Here is a 19626-nt window from a genome sequence, read left to right on the forward strand (position 1 = left end):
ATATCATATTTTTAGCGAGGAACGTTATAACATTGAATTTCCATTATTTAAACACTAAACAAGTCTTATGTAACGCCTTCTCTACCGCAGTAACCTCCTTGAAACATTTATAATTAGCAATGTCATTTACCACGCTTTAAAAACAGTACACCCGTCATTAGCATCATCGTCAGGTTCTTTTGTAATCACGTGACTTATTGATATATATATATATATATTTATCTACTTTATATACTAATATATATATCTACTTTAAATTTGTAATGTGTACTTTCTTCTTTTTATTTTAATTTTTTATTTTATAAAAATGTGAAATTGACGCTGTTAGAAATATTAACCATTTTCTAGATAGCCAATTCGCCACCAACTCTAGAAACCAAGATATTTTGTCCTCTGTGCCTGTAACTACACTTACTCATTCGCCCTTCAAATTGGAACAACACTATGTACTACTGCTTAGCGATAGAATATATTATATATAACTTTATATTTTACTTCCCGTCAGCTACTAAGCTCGTCTAATACTTCAATTTTAGAGGATATACCTTATTTACTTTGAGATCGCTCGCTTCCGATTGATCTAGTTTATGTACAAGTAGGCCAGAAGCCGATGACCCAGACCGGTGCACTAATGATTTTTATAATTTTGTTTCATATTTCTTTGGTGTCATTAATGCGGTAGATGTAGAAATATTATTAATTGTCAAATATTTTTATTTTGTGTGCAAGGCAGCTAACAGCTGTTAAAAATTACAAACTGTAAATTAATCATTGAATAATATCATATACAATGAATGAATATATATTATTTTATTTATAAAATGTAGTTATATTATTTAAGAAATTATATTGGTTTATTAATTGTACATTGTTGTAATACTTTTATGGTAATATTTAAAGATTCATAACCTAAATACTTATTAAAAAAAAGTAAAGTTTAACTAAACCTTAGGAATGACCCGTAGACGTCCAACAGCCTGGCTAAGGCCTCATCTCGATTTGAGCAATAAGATTCGACCACGCTGCTCCAATGCGAGTTGGTGGAGCATGTTTGGTTTGGCAGATTTTAATCAAACACAGGTTTCCTTACGATTTTTTCACCGCCGAACACGAGAATTATAATTTATGTCTGAGTATTTGGCTATTATATCTTCTTGACATCTTCGCTGATTGTGAAGCAATTTTGTTGAACCGAATAGGTATTCCCTTTTATGTTTGAAGAAAACAGACCTTGGATAGAAAGTGAAAAATTAAGAAATTCGTCGTTTCCTTTTAACGGCGGTGTCTAATTTGAACAGTGTGTATACATAACACCTCACTGAACCAATAGTCAGTTATATTATCCAACATAAAACTATTATTATTATTAACGACGTTTTATGCCTAACGCAGAATACTACGATAATTTAAATATTAATTTCATTATTTAATAATCTAGGTTGGCAATTGGATTTGTTTGTAAAACCCTTTCGGCTTAATTTAAAAATTGATAAAAAATATTGAAAAAGCGATCGCGCGCCGAGAGGAACGTGTAAGGGTGAAATCTGAAATTCTTAACAAAATCGAAAGAGTGTGTAGTTTAAGTGTTAAGTTTAATGTGATATTTATATCATCACGTTGCACTTAATTCTAAATTTTGTAATAATAATAATATCCTACTATATGGGACATTTTACACACACGGCCATCTGATCCCAAATTAAGCTTGTACAGAACTTGTACTATGGAAACCTGACAACTACCGACCTGACTGATATACTACATATACTATTTTTCTTTTATAAATACATACTTATATAGATAATTACACCCAGGCTCAGGAGAAACAGACATGTTCATGCACACAAATATCTGTCCTGGGTGGGAATCGAACCCACAACCTTCGGCGTGAAAGGCAAGCATCCACCAACCACGCCAACCGGCTCGTCTAATATTTACTAAGCTATTCTGTAAGAGCTCACATCGTATCTCACTTGTGAAATGTTGATACGCTAATACACTATTTAGAAACACATATATCCTTCAAATATTATCGTTATTATAATGGGGGTAATAGTATCCTATGTTCTTTCCCGCACCCCTAACAACGTAAATCCAATATTTCATGATGATCAAAAAACTCATTTTCGCATTAATGGTATTATTTATAATATTTCTGTCGTGTTCTTTGGTTTTTCAAGTTTGTTCTTTCATCGTTCTTACAACTGTTTCCTCTTACAAGTAAGAGAACCCCCCTATCTTTGTTTATTTGTAATTACTTCTTATCTGATTTTTTTATGCATTGATATGATTTTACTGCTATCTTCGACTGAAATAGATAATCTGTTAGTTGTATTAGCCGATGCTATGGCTTCCGGATTAGTTCATTACGATTTTATTACTCTGGCTGGCTGGGTAAAGGGCTTTACTATAGCCGATGTCATTCATACACTTGGAAATGATTATCACATAATACATTATTATCATGATTTATGTCTAATTTTCATGCTTTTTTATTGTATAGGCACGAGCATATGGGCCACCCGATGGTAAGTGGTCACCAACGCTCATAGACATTGGCAATGTAAGAAATGTTAACCATCGCTTACATCACCAATGCGCTACCAAACTTGGGGACTAAGATGTTATGTCCCTTGTGCCTGTAATTACATTGGTTCACTCACCATTCAAACCGGAGCAACCACAATACCAAGTACTGCTGTTTTGCGGTAGAATATCTGATGAGTGGGTGGTCCTACTCAAACGAGCTTGCACAAAGCCCTACCACCTAACTACTTGACTAAAATTTTATTATATGATTTATATTATAGATTAAATAAGCCCTATTGCCCTATAAAAATTGAGAAACAATTATATAATATCGACCACTTGTGACACTCGTAATTATAATTTGACATTGCAGTGCAATTATGATTATCCCGTTTGAGATTCGCCCGGAGGTCTCTTTAACTCGTGTTACATTTTTTTTAATAATGTTTTACGTCACGAAGAAATACGAAAAGCAAGTTGGAAATAATTCATTATTGTCTATAATGTATGTAACTGTATGTGTGTATCGCAATTTTAAAGCGCTTATTACATCTTAAATGCATATTAATGTTGATTTTCGTAAACTCTCGACCTATTTCTGATCAGAATTCGCTTATCTGTATTTGCGCGCTCATGCCAACCTACCCGCGGATAATCGAGAGCTTCCTATATCGATTTCGAATCATTTAAAACATTTATTAATATAAATTTAACACGCAAATATACACAATAAAATTTACCATATTTATTTTAAATTATTTTTCTTAATAATATATTATTTATCAATGAAGTGTTAATTCTTCGTTATAATTTATTATCTGTACCCATTTGACATAACAAAACATTATTTATCTATGTTCCTTGATTTCTATACACTCCACCCGTATCATATCTATGTAATATAATTATATATATTTGAAGCTTCAATTGCGCAATGGTTTACAGGCTATATCATCCCATCTCCATCCCTAACACATCCCTAACAGCTTAACGCTTAATTATGGGGGTAAATTATAATGAAATTACTTTTAAACGGAATTGCTAATATTTTTTAATGTATAAAATATGTCTAAATATGATACTCGAACAATATTGTGACTATTTTTGTAATAACATTCGTATAATTTTACATTTCTTTGTTAAGCAACGTCAAGAGATCCTTTGTTATAGAAACTTTACTGCGAAAGAGGCGTAAAATACTTGTATGTTTTATTCTTATAGATATTTATAAAGGCAGCACAATGGGCGCGGGAATCTGAGGCCTGCCCTAGTTTAGACATCGCACAAATCGTTACCACTACAATTATATTCAAAAGTTTAAAATACGCTCGGGGAATAAACTTTTCAATTCTCTGTAATACTAGAAAAGTAACGTTTTATTTTAATATGTGTTTCAATTTATATACAAAATAATATAAAATTTATAATATACTGCCCAACCGGTTTGTATAGTAGCGAAATATAAGATTGCAAATCTCGGGTTCAAATCTCGAGTCGGGCCTATGTCACATAGGTAATAATAGGAAAGTGTAAGTTTCATGTCATTGGGATAAATCGTTTTTGCGTGAATCCGAAAATAAATATCGTGAATAAATCAGCATGTATAAAAATTATCCACACTAAAAACAGCGTAACCGGGATAAACACCAAAACCTAATCGGGAGCGGACCAGGTCTTATCGTTAGCTCAGCGGCACCTTATTCCGGAAGATGTTTGAAGAACGATATCATGTTAATACCTACTTGGTGGTAGAGCTGAGGGCAAGCACGTCTCGGTAGGTAGAACGCTCTCATCAGATATTCTACCGCAAAACAACAGTACTTGGTATTGTTCTGTTCCGGTTTGAAGGATGAGTGAGCCAGTGTAATTACAGGCACAAGGGACATAACATTTTTTAGGTTAAATTAACGTTCCCAAGGTTGGTGGCGCATTGGCTATGTAAGCGATAGTTAACATTTCTTACAATGCCAATTTCTATGGGCGTTGGTGGCCACTTACAATCAGGTGGTCCATATGCACGTCCGCAATCCTAATCTATAAAAAAGCACGGCAACCACCCACTTATATCATATTTCACCGGTAAGCAAAATTTAGTCTAGTGTAACAAACGCAATATTAACTTCGAAAAAAGTTATTTTAAAATCGCAGGCAGATACTTCAATTTTATTTATTTCCATGCATATACTGAATTTCATTTAATTGAAAATATAATATAATAAAATATAATAGTTTATAGATAAATAAACAATTTTAAATTCATTTTAAATAAGTCGCTATCATAATAAATAAGAGATTAGTATAGTGCCTGCTGCTTGCACTTCGCCAACCGCAGACCGATAACCTATATAAAATCTATTCGTGACATCTTGTTCCTATCAGAGCTATTCGATACGCCAAAAAGCATTTATAGATTTTGTTCTGGTTATACCATGAATAATCCATTCGTTTCGATGTCCGTTTTAGGTATTGTGTTAACAGAATGTTTTATTAAACGCTTGCTTATTATTAATTGCTTAACTATATATTTAACTCTTATAAAATTTGTAGTTTTTTTTAATATTTAACAAATGACGAACGGGATATTGAGCCATCTGGTAAGTGGTCACCACTGTCCATAGACATTGATATTGGAAAATTCGCCTGCTACCTATTTTGTCTGTCTCGTGTATGTAATTATACTGGCTCACTCACCCTTCAAAATGGGACTCAAGAAAACTGCTGCATGGTAGATTATGTGATGTTGTAGTAGTAACAGCCTGTGAAAGTCCCACTGCTAGGCTAAGGCTTCGGAGAAGGATTTGGAGCTTATTCCACCACGCTGCTCCAATGCGGATTGGTCGATACACATGTGGCTGAATTTCAGTAAAATTAGACACATGCAAATATCCTCAGGATGTTTTCCTTCACAGCCGAGCGCGAGATGTGATGAGATGATCACACAAATCATGCACACGAAAATTCAGTGATTCTTGTCTGTATTCGTCCACGATCGGCTTAGATTTACATTTCTGGGCCATTCCGTGTAATCAAAAACTACTTATATAAAGAATAATCAAGTTAATGTACGGTGAAGGAAAACATCGTGAGGAAACCTGCATGTGTCTAATTTCACTGAAGTTCTGACACATATGAATTCTACCAACACGCATTGGAGCAGCGTGGTGGAATAAGCTCCAAATCTTCTCCTCAAAAAGAGGAGAGGAGGCCTTTAGCCCAGCAGTGGGACATTCACAGGCTGTTACGGTACGGTAAGTTAATGTATATGAAACACGAAGTACATCGATTTTATTTTTAAAGCATATCATAATAACAAAACTAATAACACATCATCGTGTACGTGATAACGCTATTGATTTGATAGGAGTTGCAGTGCTATTGTGCAAGAATAAACTTCATACTCACCCGTGAAATGCTGACAACCGACTTATGGTGATATACTATTTTGATACGTGTGTTCTTGGAATGTTATAATAATTACGGTCAATATCGCATATCACTTTCTGACATTTCACGACCGTTTTCTGCGGTGAGTTTCGAGTTTTTTTATTAAAGAATAGATTAGTTTTGTCCTACTTTTTTCAATTAAATTACATAATAGTATAGTAATAAATGAAGAGATATTTTTATTTGTCTATAAAAAATATATAATGCTTAACTTAGCGTTATCAATAAAAATGCTCGAAGCATGCAAACTTATAATATACTTTCAATGATGATTAATTTATTGGCACATAAAAAAATATATAATTATATAGTTACATCCGATAATATCTTAAATATAGTTACATAATATAGTTCACAAAAATATAAAGAAATAAATATAAAATATATGTAATTTTATATGGTTGAATTTCGACCACTGGGCGACATGTACAAATGGATGTTAGTATCTCTTAAGATTAATAGACTTCGAAACCGTTTCGCCGATCACAATTAAAGCATTTTGTGGTGGTAGAGCTCTGTGCAAGCTCGTCTGGGTTGGTACCCACTCATCAGATATTCTACCGCAAAACAGTAGTACTTGGTATTGTTGTGTTCCGGTTTGAAGGGTGAGTGAGTCAGTGTAATTACAGGCACAAGGGACATAACATCTTAGTTCCAAAGGTTGGTGGCGCATTGGTGATGTAAGCGATGGTTAACATTTCTTACAGTGCCAATGTCTATGAGCGTTGGTGACTACTTACCATCAGGTGGCCCATATGTTCGTCCGCCTTCCTATTCTATAAAGAAAAAAAAAAGAAAGCATTTTATTTCATGAAGGATATCTACTTCGATGTAACATGACGTCAGAGTATCATAATAGAATAGTATGAAAGTGTAACAAAATCATACATCAAAATATAGTAGAAGAGTTTTTACTCTGTGTGAATTTCACAACTTTTTATGCGAGTTTCGCTCAACCGATTGAGTTGAATATTTCCACACATTCAAGCTGACACGCCCAACAAACTTTATACGAATTATATCATATAAAAACAGTCTTAATAATGACGACTTTACATTACATATTTATTTTTCATATTTTGTTTAAGCTCCCACGAGAAATATCAGCTTTAAAACGGCACGGTTTAAATTTCAAATCGCTTCCACCAGACGCCCGGGAAAGAGGTGAAGGTTCCGACCTGCTATCGTCCTAGATGCGTTACCATGGCTACATACTTATTATACTAATATATATCTTAATATAATGCTACAAGACCTATATTGCTTTGCACATCAATGCATATCTATTCAATTACTATATAACCTTATTACGGAACTCGCTTAGTCCTTTGAGAGACTGACCGACTTGTTATAATTATACGATATTTTTAATTGTGCTTAAGTAAACCAAGGAAGTAACTTATAGTATAATATTTTTTAATATATCAATATATATTAAAAAATATTATATTATATTATATTATATTATATTATATTATATGCCATATGAGAAATACAATATGGATAATAAATAGGAAACCTTTGCTTTACATATTCAACGCAATTTGCTAATATTTCCTTTATATTAATCACTACAAACAGTTCTAAATAATATATATATTTATTTATAATACAACACTATTACACTTAACTACTTATATCCACTTTAAATTGACTTTCAAAGTTCTAATATCAAAGTTAACGAGATAGCTGAGTGAAATAAAACACCTGAGTCTTAACCGAAGATCAAGGGTTCAATCCCCAGCGAAACACAAGTACAGTATTGTGTTTAATTTGTTTTTATAATTAATCGCGTAATATAATCATCATGAAAAACATGCATGTGGAGGCTAAAATTCTGCCACAAGGGAAGGAATCACTGTTGGAAGATATGCTAAAGCTTTTGCTCATCAGTGGCAAATTTATAGGCTGTTATCACAATTTGGGCGGGCCAAATTTTGAAAAGGAAGCCGTGGACGAAAACTATCTATGTATAAGCTTAAGTTAGTAATCAAAAACCAAGACATATTTTATATAAGTACCAATGCTTACTATATCAAGGCACTTATGAAAATGGGTTCGGAATATAGATTACACACATCCAAAGATAGGGAAGAAAGTAAACACGCATTAAAATATTTTATTATTCATTAGTGTATCAGTTTTCAACACTTTGCGATCTAGTCGATCATTATCGACTCTTCTTATAGTAATTCCCTTTAAACATTTATAAATCTAATACATGAACGTTAATATTTTAGCGTGGTGCAATGGCGGTGCGGTGATGGCGGATGGCGGCGCGGAGGCGGGCGCGGGAGAGTGCGCGGCGCGCGCAGCGGCGCTCGAGCGCGCCTACGTGCACGATGTCTACGAGCAGGCGGGCGAGGACGACGCACCCTGCGCACCCGCGCCCGCCGTTCGATCTTTCCTCAGCGACCTCGAGCCCGGCAGCCTCGTATGCGACATCGGTGAGATTTAACCCCGTTCTACACTTACCGCCAGTTTCTTGGGTGTGACCGGTAACAATGAGAGTGCTCAAAAACCACTATCCGCTGTTTCCTTACTCTCATAATCCAATACGACGGCCAGCTGCCTCGATCGGAAAGAGCTCAGGCGCGAACTAACGGCTTAACGTGCTTTCCGAGGCACAGGAGTAACACTGCCACTGAACACGGAGTCTTAGCCTCATAAGTTAGTCCAGACCAACGTGACGGCCATAATAGTAATATACATTATTTACAACTCGTGACAGCCAATCGGTTAGTAAATTGAAATAAATTACCCGGCCACTCTCGTTGCCGTGACGTCGGGGGCGAGCTCGTTGTCTTCCCACGCGTATGTTTAAAATATGTTACATCAACAGATTAATACCAAGTCACTGATGAATATTTAAAGGAAAATGAAAGAGCGTGGGCACTCCTGTGATCTACTTAGTCAAAGATCACTCGACTGTGTAATTTTATGAGTTAAAATTTTTTTTTTAATACTTTAGGTTAATTCGACGCTATTTTTCTATATCTAAAACAAATATGTAGTTTTATTATTTATTTACAAAGTCTTCTATCTCCATATAATATTGCTTTGTAATAGCTCTTTTTTAAAATTTAAGAATATTCATACAAACTTTCATCCACTTTATCACTGGGTACTTTAGGGGTTCAATTTTTAGAAATTCTTTACTTAGTGCAAAAGTACAGCTTAAAAATACATTCATGCAATGCAACAATTCATACGGGTGTATCGTACTGTGCGTTGACATATTAATCTGTCGGTCAGGTATTCTTTTATATACTTAGGCGTTAGCTTTAGGCGTAGGTAAGATCAAACTTAAAATCGCAATACTCATTTTTAATCACATCTTCGAAAATTTAATAGGTAACTATTAAACGTTGTTTAGCGGGTGGTTAGTTAAACAATGCCGTCCTCTTCTTTCGAATGTCAAATCAATAATGACAGAAAGAGCCAAATCATTATTTAACTAAACAGTCACTAACGTTTATAACATTTGTGTACTTATAACTATTGTCACGTATAATTTTCAAATATTTTTAGCCAACAAAGTATATTAATTTCAAATAGGCCTTCCTATTATACCATTTTGACAAAGGTTTCATCTGATTGTAAGTCACCACCGCTCAAAGACATTGACACTGTAAAAAATACCACCCACAATAGATCACCGACCACATAAAGATAGTACTTACTTTCAGGAACTAAGAGATTGTCTCTTGTGCCCCATTTGGCGGTAGAATTAATAATAAGTGGGTTGTACCATAGGTGATTGTATAGTGGTAGATAACCAGAGTTCACAAAAACCCTACCACTAAGTTTAAATACCATGTACAAATTAATGTAGCAGACATTAATCATGGCCGGTGTAGCTCCAAACGCCAACTCTAGAATCTTATGATATCGTTAACACCTACGTGTTCCATAAAATTGAATATATTTCAACGCCCACTAAACAACAGCAACTTTTTAAAGAATATTATCTTAACCTTTTGTTATTTATTTTAACTAGATAAAATGTTATGTTATTAAAATATACATCTCGAGTTTATTCGAGTATAAAAATCGTGGCATTTACACCCACACAATTAAGTATTTAGTTTCGGCTTCGTTTTTTTTTTTACTTTTATTTTCGACTACGCAATTCTTCCTTGAGCAAAGAAAACCTTTATTAAGCTTCCGTGATTTTTTGCCTATTTATAAACTTGAATATCTAATAAAATTGTCTTCATTAATTATTCAATTATTATATACAATTATATAGAAGATAAAAGCAAGGAGTTAGTATCGATTAATGTTCAACGGTATATTTGTAATTAACTAAATTACAATAATGTAAAGATTATAATTATACCATTTATACCATTTATTTTGCTACACACATACATTACATAGATTATACAGAAGAAAAATAATTAAATTTAAAGAATACAGTGTAGGTAGCAAGGGGTTCATCTCAGTATAAGCTGTGCTAATGCACAGCACTGATTTTCAGATGGCCCCTGACTATTGGGTAAATATATTATTTATATATATAGTTAGCTTTGCATATTAATCTTTTATTATTATATATTATATAATAATTGCAAATACTTTGCACTAGAAATGTTAAAACACGTTGTGATGTTAGCGCTACTGGTGGTAGATAGGTTAAACTTTGTGGAAGCTCGTCTGGGTAAGTACCACCCACTCATCAGATATTCTACCACAAAACAGCAGTACTTGGTAGTGTTGTGATCCGGTTTAAAGGATGAGTGAGCCAGTGTAATTACAGGCACAAGGGACATAACATCTTAGGTCCCAAGGTTGGTGGCGCATTGATGATGTAAGCGATGGTTAACATTTCTTACAATGCCAATGTCTATGGGCGTTGGTGACCACTTACCATCAGGCGACCCATATGCTCGTTCGCCTTCCTATTCTATAAAAAAAACTTGTTTATGTATACGCCTCCATTTGCGTACTTTACAAAACGAGACATGAGTACTACGACTTTTAAAAAAAATATTATTGGTACACACTAAAGTTTCTCGATGTATTATATTCATTTTAAAAATTATTTTTATGGGATCATATATTTATTATCATTTTGTCGGACTTTACGCTAGATTTACACCCAACGTGGTTAAGAACTAACAATGAACTTCATGCGTAAAATGTCAACAGATTTCCTTCGTCTAGCTCTATTATACTTTTATTGTCATTATTTCTACTGCAATGCTGCGAACTTGGTGGTACAGCTTTGTGCAAGCCCGTCAGGGTAGACACCAACCACTCATCATATATTCTACCCCTGACCAATACAAGTAATTACAGGCACAAGGGACATAACATCTAAGTTCCCAAGGTTGGTGGCGCATTGGCGATGTAGACGATAGTTAACATTTCTTACAATGCCGATGTCTATGGGCGTTGGTGACCACTTACCATCAGGTGGCCCATATGCTCGTCCGCCTTCCTATACTATAAACAAAAACATTGGCTAATAATAGCTTGCTTTTTTGTCTTGAACAAATATCTTGACTACCGTATCGTAATAATAAGTTTAGTTTAAAACGGTGAATCGTTTTATTAAGAATTTATACATGTAGACTACATAATATACGCGTAATATATGTTCTAATCTAGTACTCAATTAAGTGTCGAGGAATCTCTGACTCTGTTATTACAATTTATATTAGTTTTGGAGTCAGAGGTACACCACCTATGTTGCTTATGTAAAAAACCTAGCTTAAAATAAAATTGCAAACTAAAATTTTGTACATGTCTTTTGGATGTAATTAAAAATTGATTATTGTTACTATATAAATGAAAGATAATATAAAATACGTTGTTTTTATTTTATTTTAAAGCGTCAATAACGCACTAGTTTAATGTCTTCAGAGCGATGTAAAATTCGCAGGGTCGATCCTTGAGCTTCTAACACAAGCTGTACGCTTAATTGGAGAGCTAAATAGGAATGTTAGTAATTCCTTAAAAACGGGCACGGACAAAAAAAAACATAAATTTAAATATTTGGTCAATCTTTTATTACCGGCCGAGATGGCCCTGTGGTAAGAACGCGTGAATCTTAACCGATGATCGTGGGTTCAAACCCGGGCAAGCACCACTGAATTTTCATGTGCTTAATTTGTGATTATAATTCATCTCGTGCTTTACGGTGAAGGAAAACATCGTGAGGAAACCTGCATGTGTCTAATTTCACTGAAGTTCTGCCACATGTGAATTCTACCAACCCGCATTGGAGCAGCGTGGTGGAATAAGCTCTAAACCTTCTCCTCAAAAAGAGGAGAGGAGGCCTTTAGCCCAGCAGTGGGACATTCACAGGCTGTTACGGTTACGGTACGGTTACGGTTATTACCGATTTAGGTAGTTTGTGAACTTTATATTGAATGCTAATCCCATTAATACCTTTCATTAAAAACTTTAAATACAAATGAGTTTGACATAAAACTTTTGGATATCTTAGCACATAATTGCATAAAATTGCATAAAATAAAATATGTAGATGGCTCAGTGGTAAGAACGCGTGAATCTTAACCGATGATCGTGGGTTCAAATCCGGGCAAGCACCACTGAATTTACATGTGCTTAATTTGTGTTTATAATTCATCTCGTGCTTGACGGTGAAGAAAAACATCGTGAGGAAACCTGCATGTGTCTAATTTCACTGAAATTCTGCCACATGTGTATTCCACCAATGCACCAATGTGCATCCATGTGCTCCAATGAGCAGCGTGTCAGAATAAGCTCCAAAACCTTCTCCTCAAAAAAGGGAGAGGAGGCAACAGTGGGACATTCACAGGCTGATATAACAGACATCGCAAACAAAAAAATAAAACGAGAAAACTTAATATTAATAAAATAATTGCACCTATATAAAAATATAAAGAGACATCGATAAGTATGCATATAACCTTATAAAATAATTATAAAAAGTATGTTTTCGATAAAACCGAATCGACACGTTTGATTTATAAATCTCAAATAAATAATATAATTTTGTTTTTTATTTAGGATGCGGTAATGGGAAGTACCTCAGTGTGAATCCGTCCGTGTTCGCGGTAGGAGGAGACCGATGCACGCGGTTAGCTACGCAAGCGCATCACCATAATAATGAGGTATAATTTAATTTTACATCACTTTAAATATTAACATTTATCTTTTAAATATATAAGCTAGCGCTTGACTGTTATCACACCTGGTGGAAAGTGATGATACAGTCTAAGGTGGAGCGCCCTTGCCTAGAAGATGCCTATTCACTCTTGACTTGAAGGTACCCATATTGTAGGTTGTGGGGAAAACATAAATGTTTAGATAGATAATCAGTCAAATAAGCAAAAAGTACTTTTTAAATACTATTGTCGCATCGCATATAAATAAAATAATTTAATCTTTGTCATTTTAAGCAATTCACTAAAATCTTATTGTTATAATTTAAGGTGGTGGTATGTGACAACTTGTGCTTACCATTCCGCGACGAGTCATTCGACGCAGTTCTGTCAATTGCAGTCGTTCACCATTTTGCGACGGTCGAACGTCGTGCGATGGCGCTACGAGAACTAGCCCGGATAACGAGGATAGGTGGTAGATTACTACTGACAGTTTGGGCAATGGAGCACGAAGGACGAAACTTTCATTCGCAGGTTTATATCTTTGAATCGTAATATATATTTAATGAAATACCTATACATAAACGATTAAATAAATGGAAATTATTTATATAAAGGAATTGTATAACGGTTTATATAAGGGTTTCATTAATTACAGGATGTTTTAATACCATGGCATCGTCCAGCAACTCTGTGTCCTCCACCTCCTGCCCCTCGTTTTCTTTCAGTGGAATATGAACAGTGAGTAAAACTTTGAATGTATATCCATTATAGTACAACATACGTATTTAGTTTACACATTAATACGTATTTAGTTTACAATTTGAATTTTATTACAGCTGCTCTGAGCCGTGGAAGAGCCGGGATGGTTCTCCGGGATCATCTTCACTTTCTTCTCCAAATGAAACGTGTTATTCATTTGTCAGACGGGCTCTCCAGCGTTTGGCTGGACGTCGATCGTTTCTAACTTCTTGGAATATAAGTGCAAGAGCGACACAAAGACAATGCACTCGTCCTGAACCTCCAGCTGCAGACTTACCCATAGAATTGAGGCGATTAGATGAAGTTCTTCCACCTCGACTTATATCACAACCATCCGAATCATCAACATTGAAATCACGTAGCCTTACTGACATCGCTGATATAGAACGTCGTGCTCTAGTTAGATCGAGATCAAGCCTTCCAAGTTTAGGCGGTGACGAAAACGAATCAGTTCCATCAGAGCAACCAGTTCAGCCAATCACAGAACAACGTAAAAAACCGCGTCTCGTCAAACAAAAGAAATCCATAAACGAAGACGATGCTGAAGAAGACCTAGATAAACCTACAGACATGAAAATTATGGTTGAAGAAATGCCTAATTTTAAAATTCACACGCAAAAACTACATTCTAAAAAACCTGGTGTATTTAAGCAGTCTTCGTTGAATGAAGAACTTATGTCCGTAGAAAGATTACGAGAAAAGGAGCGACTCAGGAAAAATATACAAAAACAAGCGTCTTTAAATGAAGAATATTTATTCCGTAGACCTGGTGCACTCGATTCAATTCGTGACTCGATTTTCTCTACATCAGCGACAACTGCGAAAAAATTTCAATCATTAAAAAACGGCCTTACTAACAAGTTCAAAACCTCTACAACGAATATAGATAAAGTAGCTGTGTTCGTGAGAATGCTCCAAGGTTGGAAGAGTCATGGACCGGTACCAGAAGTTCCTACACCAAGTGACAATAATACGAGTAGTGAGAAAAACTATCCTGAAAGACGACATTCTAGAGAAGATGGTTCAGATTCTTCCAAGGACAGTAGTCTGCAAAGTGACACAAGTGTTGACTCAGAGGATAGTTTTGCTTCAGTTATATATGTACCAAAAGCGGATAGTACGGGTGATCCATTGTCACCAACACCATTATCACCAGGCCCTACTTCTCCAAGACTCAAGGTATCTTCAGTTCCAACATCGCCAAGACTGAAAAACTCACCGGGATTACCATCTCCAAGAATCAAACAAGTCTTTCCTTTAATAAGACCACCAGCGTCACCTAATGCAGTACAAACACCTGGCACTGTACACAATAAAATTTTGGTAGCTCAGTACAGTTTAAAAAATTACTCAACTTCTAACAATGCTTCTGTAGTTCCCCTAAAACCACAGTCAAAAAGTCAACCTAATTCCCCTCCAAAACCGGAACCAGAGGAAAATATTTTGAAACCAGAAGTGCAGAATTTTATAAATAAGATTCCTCCTATTGAAATATTCAATGAGATTGATCATATCCCGCCTATAAAAGAAGAAGAAGAAACACCAACTGAGGTGACGAAAGAATTAATTGCTGAAATCAATAAAGACATTGAAGAAATACATAAACTAACAGCAGAAACAAATGACTTAAAACCTCGAGTGCTACTACAAGATGTCAAACCGTATCCAAAAATTACCCTACAAACGGTCGCAGAGTTACCAGAAATACCTCAATTCAAATCAAAGGATAAATCTCCAAGTAATGATACCTTTGACTCAAAAGCTGCCGAAAGAAAAAGAAAGGAAAGGATACGACAAATAAAGGAAATGTTGAATAAAGGCATTCCTGCAGTAAACATTAGCCGAAGACAGCCGTTCCCAATAGTACGGGGTACAAATAAAGCTGAACCAATCGCTAAGAGCCATCCTAAGCTCATGTCACTTGAGTTATTTAATCCAGCCACTGATGATATGGATAGCGACTCAAGTGGTGTATCTTCACCTGATTCCGTAGATAGCGTTATCAGCGTTGTTCCGGAAGAACTTCGAAAAACTGCCTTGGAAAAAGGTGTGTAATAATAATTTTGATATTAATTATAATTTATAAGTTTCAGTTAACATAAAATTAATATTTCTGTTTTTTTTTTATAGATCTTCCAGATCCACCAACATTGGAAGTAATAAAAAGTGACGATATGAATTCTTCTGATAAATCTCCAACTGTGTCTAGTGCACCACAGAGCTTAATAGAAGCTGTCGCAGAGGTAGCACATTCACTAGACGAGACATGTGAAACAGTAATTAAATCAAGTCCAATATCTAAACGAAGAAATTTAGAAAAAATAGAAAGTTCTGAGGCTATAGCTATTGTTCAAGGAACTTCTAGTAGTAGTAGCAGCAGTAATTGGAGTCTTAATAAATTATCTCCTGGAGATTTAAGAATACTAGAGGATAAATCAAGATCTCAATCACAAACCAGTTCGAGTGGGAGTTCATCTAGCTTAGAGCGATTGTCTCCAGGACGAAGATCCAAAGATCGCTCTCCAAAGCAAGGAAGCACCAGTAACTCTACGTGGAGTTTAAATAGACTTTCTCCAAATCGGCCCGAAGGTCGCTCATTAGATGAAAATTTAAGCAAACCCCATAGAAGTCCTACAAGGCTTCCATATGATTCGTTATCAATATCTAGTACAGATTCAGAAAAATCTATTTCTAAATCAGAAAGCTTTAACAGGATACAAAACGAGCCATTAATAACTTGTAAATCGGATATGTTGACAAAAGAAGAAGACTGGGTAACGGATCAACAAGATAAAAGTCATAATTTATCTGGATTTGCTGAAAAACTGAGTGAAAAACTATTACAAGAAATCGACCAATATTCAAAACGTATCAACGAAGAAGACTTTGATCTTCCAAGTAGTAGCAGTAGCGAAAAAAGTATATCCCTTAGATTAAAACGTGAAGAAGAAGATAGAAATACACAGAAAATTCTCGATGAACTATCCGACAGCTTGCAACACCTCGAAGAACCATATAATAAATTGAGCATGGAATCCCAGGGACCTGGTAAAATAATAGATGAAAAGGTTAAATACATAACATCTATACATGATACTCAAGAAACTGATATAAACAAACTATTTCCGAAATGTAGTTCTAAAACAAAAAACAAAAAGAGATCAAAAGACGTTGATCCGATTATAAATAAATACAGAGAACTCAAAAAGACAATGAAAGTGACGAGTGAGGAAGACGTTTACTTGAACAATTGTACCAATATTCAGTACAATATTAAACCACTTAGCTACCCAACCACAGATGATAAAATTCCAGACATTGACACCAAAAATCCGGATGACGACAGTGCTATTTCATCTAGTAACGGTAATCCTGAAATAACTATTGAATCTGGTGCATATGATACAAGTCAGTCACTAGAAACTGGATACTCATTAGAATCTGAGATAAGTGTTGACTCTCTCTGCACGAGTACTGACAAACGATCTTCATTAAAAGTCGGACAGTCCACAGACTCCAGTGATTTAGATAAAATGGAAATAAGTCCAGAATCTATTACTTCAAGATCGAGCGCCAGCACTGCGCCTTTGAAATCAGGATTTTCTATTGAATCCACTGATACTTCTGCAGGTAGTGATTGGAGTCGTCGCGATAAAACTGGAAGCACAGCGTCACTTGGATGCGCAAGCTTAGCTTCATTGCCCTCATGTAGTGAATGTTCCAAAGACAGGAAATTGTTAGAAACGCGATCGTCATCTGAAGATACCCCCATACTACCTGCCCCAACATCTCGACCCATACCCCACGCCCCTCTCTTGCCCTCACTGAGCGATGGCTCAGACAGCTTGCCATCTGAAGGAGGTGCAGTTACATACCACAGGTATTATCATGTTTTCAAGAAAGGAGAATTGGACCAGTTAATAGAAAAATATGTAGAAAGCCTCCACGTTGTGTCGTCGTACTACGATCAAGCGAGTTGGTGTGTTATCGCGGAAAAAGTACAAGTATGGACTATTTAGTATGCTAAAACAAACATCTCGTCTCGACGCTCGTTTCAAGTTTGTGTTTGCTGCTATTTTTATTCTCTTAAATTTTAAGAAGAGTAACTATTGTTTTACAATTCATATTTTACAATCTCATAGAAGAAGCTAAGAACATTAATTACTGAACACAAAAGTGCAGTGATAACATGTAAGTGACCTTCCTCTCGAACTCTACTAGTGTTAAAGGCACTCCACGTTCACAACGGATCAGATAAAGTAACTCTATGTAAAAGGCCAAAAGCAAAGCTTTTGATTTTAATATATCCTAGGTACTTGATACATGATAGGCGTTATTTCTATTATATTCGTCGCCCGCTCTAGAGAATAGTCAAAAATTACGGCTAAATTCTCTTCGAGGGCCTTTGGTATTCGATGCGATAATAAATTTGCATAAAAATGAAAACTAAGAGCTTTAAATAGTAAATATAATATATACTTCAGTGGCTCAATATAATATAAGCTATTCATAGCTTATTAAATATAATCTACCATTCACGTATACTTACAGATGTATTGTAATTTTACTGTATCTTTATCAATCCTCAATAATATATACGATTTATACCATTATCCGAGACCAAGATTATTTTTAAATTCAATCTAGTCACTGATTAATTGAACGTTGTAAATTATTCTATGACAATAACATATTTAAATTAATTTAGATTTTTAAATAACATATCTCTATATATTGCTTTTGAATTCGCTTATTTGATTCTTGGATATGGAATAAATCGACAAATCTAATTGGATTGTTTGTAATTATTTTCAGTATTAAATAATCAAAAGAGCTGGCCTCGCTGGTGTAATTCAATTCGTAAAACATATAGGGAAGGGTCCATATTGTTTGATCCTCCATCACCTCCAGCTATTTAGTTTATCCAAAAGTTGGACCATTTATTGAGGTTAGAATTTAGTCAAATTAGCGCATTAGATAATTTTCAGCATAATTATGTAATACTTGACAGTACAAATACTCAATACCCTTGTGTATCTTGGTGAGAACATTTTTAAGCAACGATATTTGATCTCATTCCTTACTTCCTAAACAAATGTGTTTTCATTGATTTCAACGTGAACGATAAACTAAAAAAAAACGAATTACATAGTTTATTTTCAATACATTTTAGATAGCTAAATTAATAGTTAAGATTATTACAAATCAGCTTACAATTTATCTCTAGACTCGTCTATGAAGAACAATAAGGGTCACGTGATAAATAATATAAATAATATTTACGGCTAAAATTGACAACTCTTGTTAAGTCGGTAACAATAGATATAGACGCAATACGACAAGCATTGATAAATCTTACTTATCTGCTTCGCTTAAATGTCGACTCTAATATTACCGACATTTAACAAATATTCGTGTCGTTCGAATTTTAACCGTAATTATACACCTAAAAAGATCTTAAGAATTCTTGGTAATGTAAATAATCGCTATGTAAGTATATAAAGCTATTAGAGATTAATTATGTTATCAAAAACAGTGAGATTACAATTAAAGTTAGTATAGTACAATATGACTGTACATTTAATATTGAACTGACGTAAGTATTTACAAATGAATCTCAAGAAATCTAAAGGGACATATTAAATGTACAGAGTAGAACGCATTAGGGTACGCATACTTGCAAATAGAAAATAATAATAGTTATATAGATTATACTAAAAATTATATAAATTGCACAATGATTATTGTATTCTTTATAAAATGACATATGTTCGTTATATGTTTGAACTAT

At 34.7% G+C, this 19626-nt stretch overlaps 1 protein-coding gene across 1 annotated transcript in view; it reads left to right on the plus strand.

Moving 5' to 3' along the window:
• The window catches only part of LOC126776735 (uncharacterized), a 39012-nt gene extending 20827 nt beyond the window's left edge, over nucleotides 1–18185 (plus strand). Inside the window, exons 2-7 of the mRNA XM_050499446.1 lie at nucleotides 8214–8420; nucleotides 12979–13082; nucleotides 13404–13607; nucleotides 13732–13814; nucleotides 13913–15882; nucleotides 15966–18185. Coding sequence (XP_050355403.1) covers nucleotides 8237–8420; nucleotides 12979–13082; nucleotides 13404–13607; nucleotides 13732–13814; nucleotides 13913–15882; nucleotides 15966–17854 — 4434 coding nt within the window. The 5' untranslated portion in view covers nucleotides 8214–8236 and the 3' untranslated portion in view covers nucleotides 17855–18185. The remainder of the gene's footprint in view (nucleotides 1–8213; nucleotides 8421–12978; nucleotides 13083–13403; nucleotides 13608–13731; nucleotides 13815–13912; nucleotides 15883–15965) is intronic.
• Nucleotides 18186–19626: the final 1441 nt, after the last annotated feature.

This window comes from Nymphalis io, chromosome 21 (assembly GCF_905147045.1).
Source record: "Nymphalis io chromosome 21, ilAglIoxx1.1, whole genome shotgun sequence".
Lineage (NCBI taxonomy): Eukaryota > Metazoa > Arthropoda > Insecta > Lepidoptera > Nymphalidae > Nymphalis > Nymphalis io.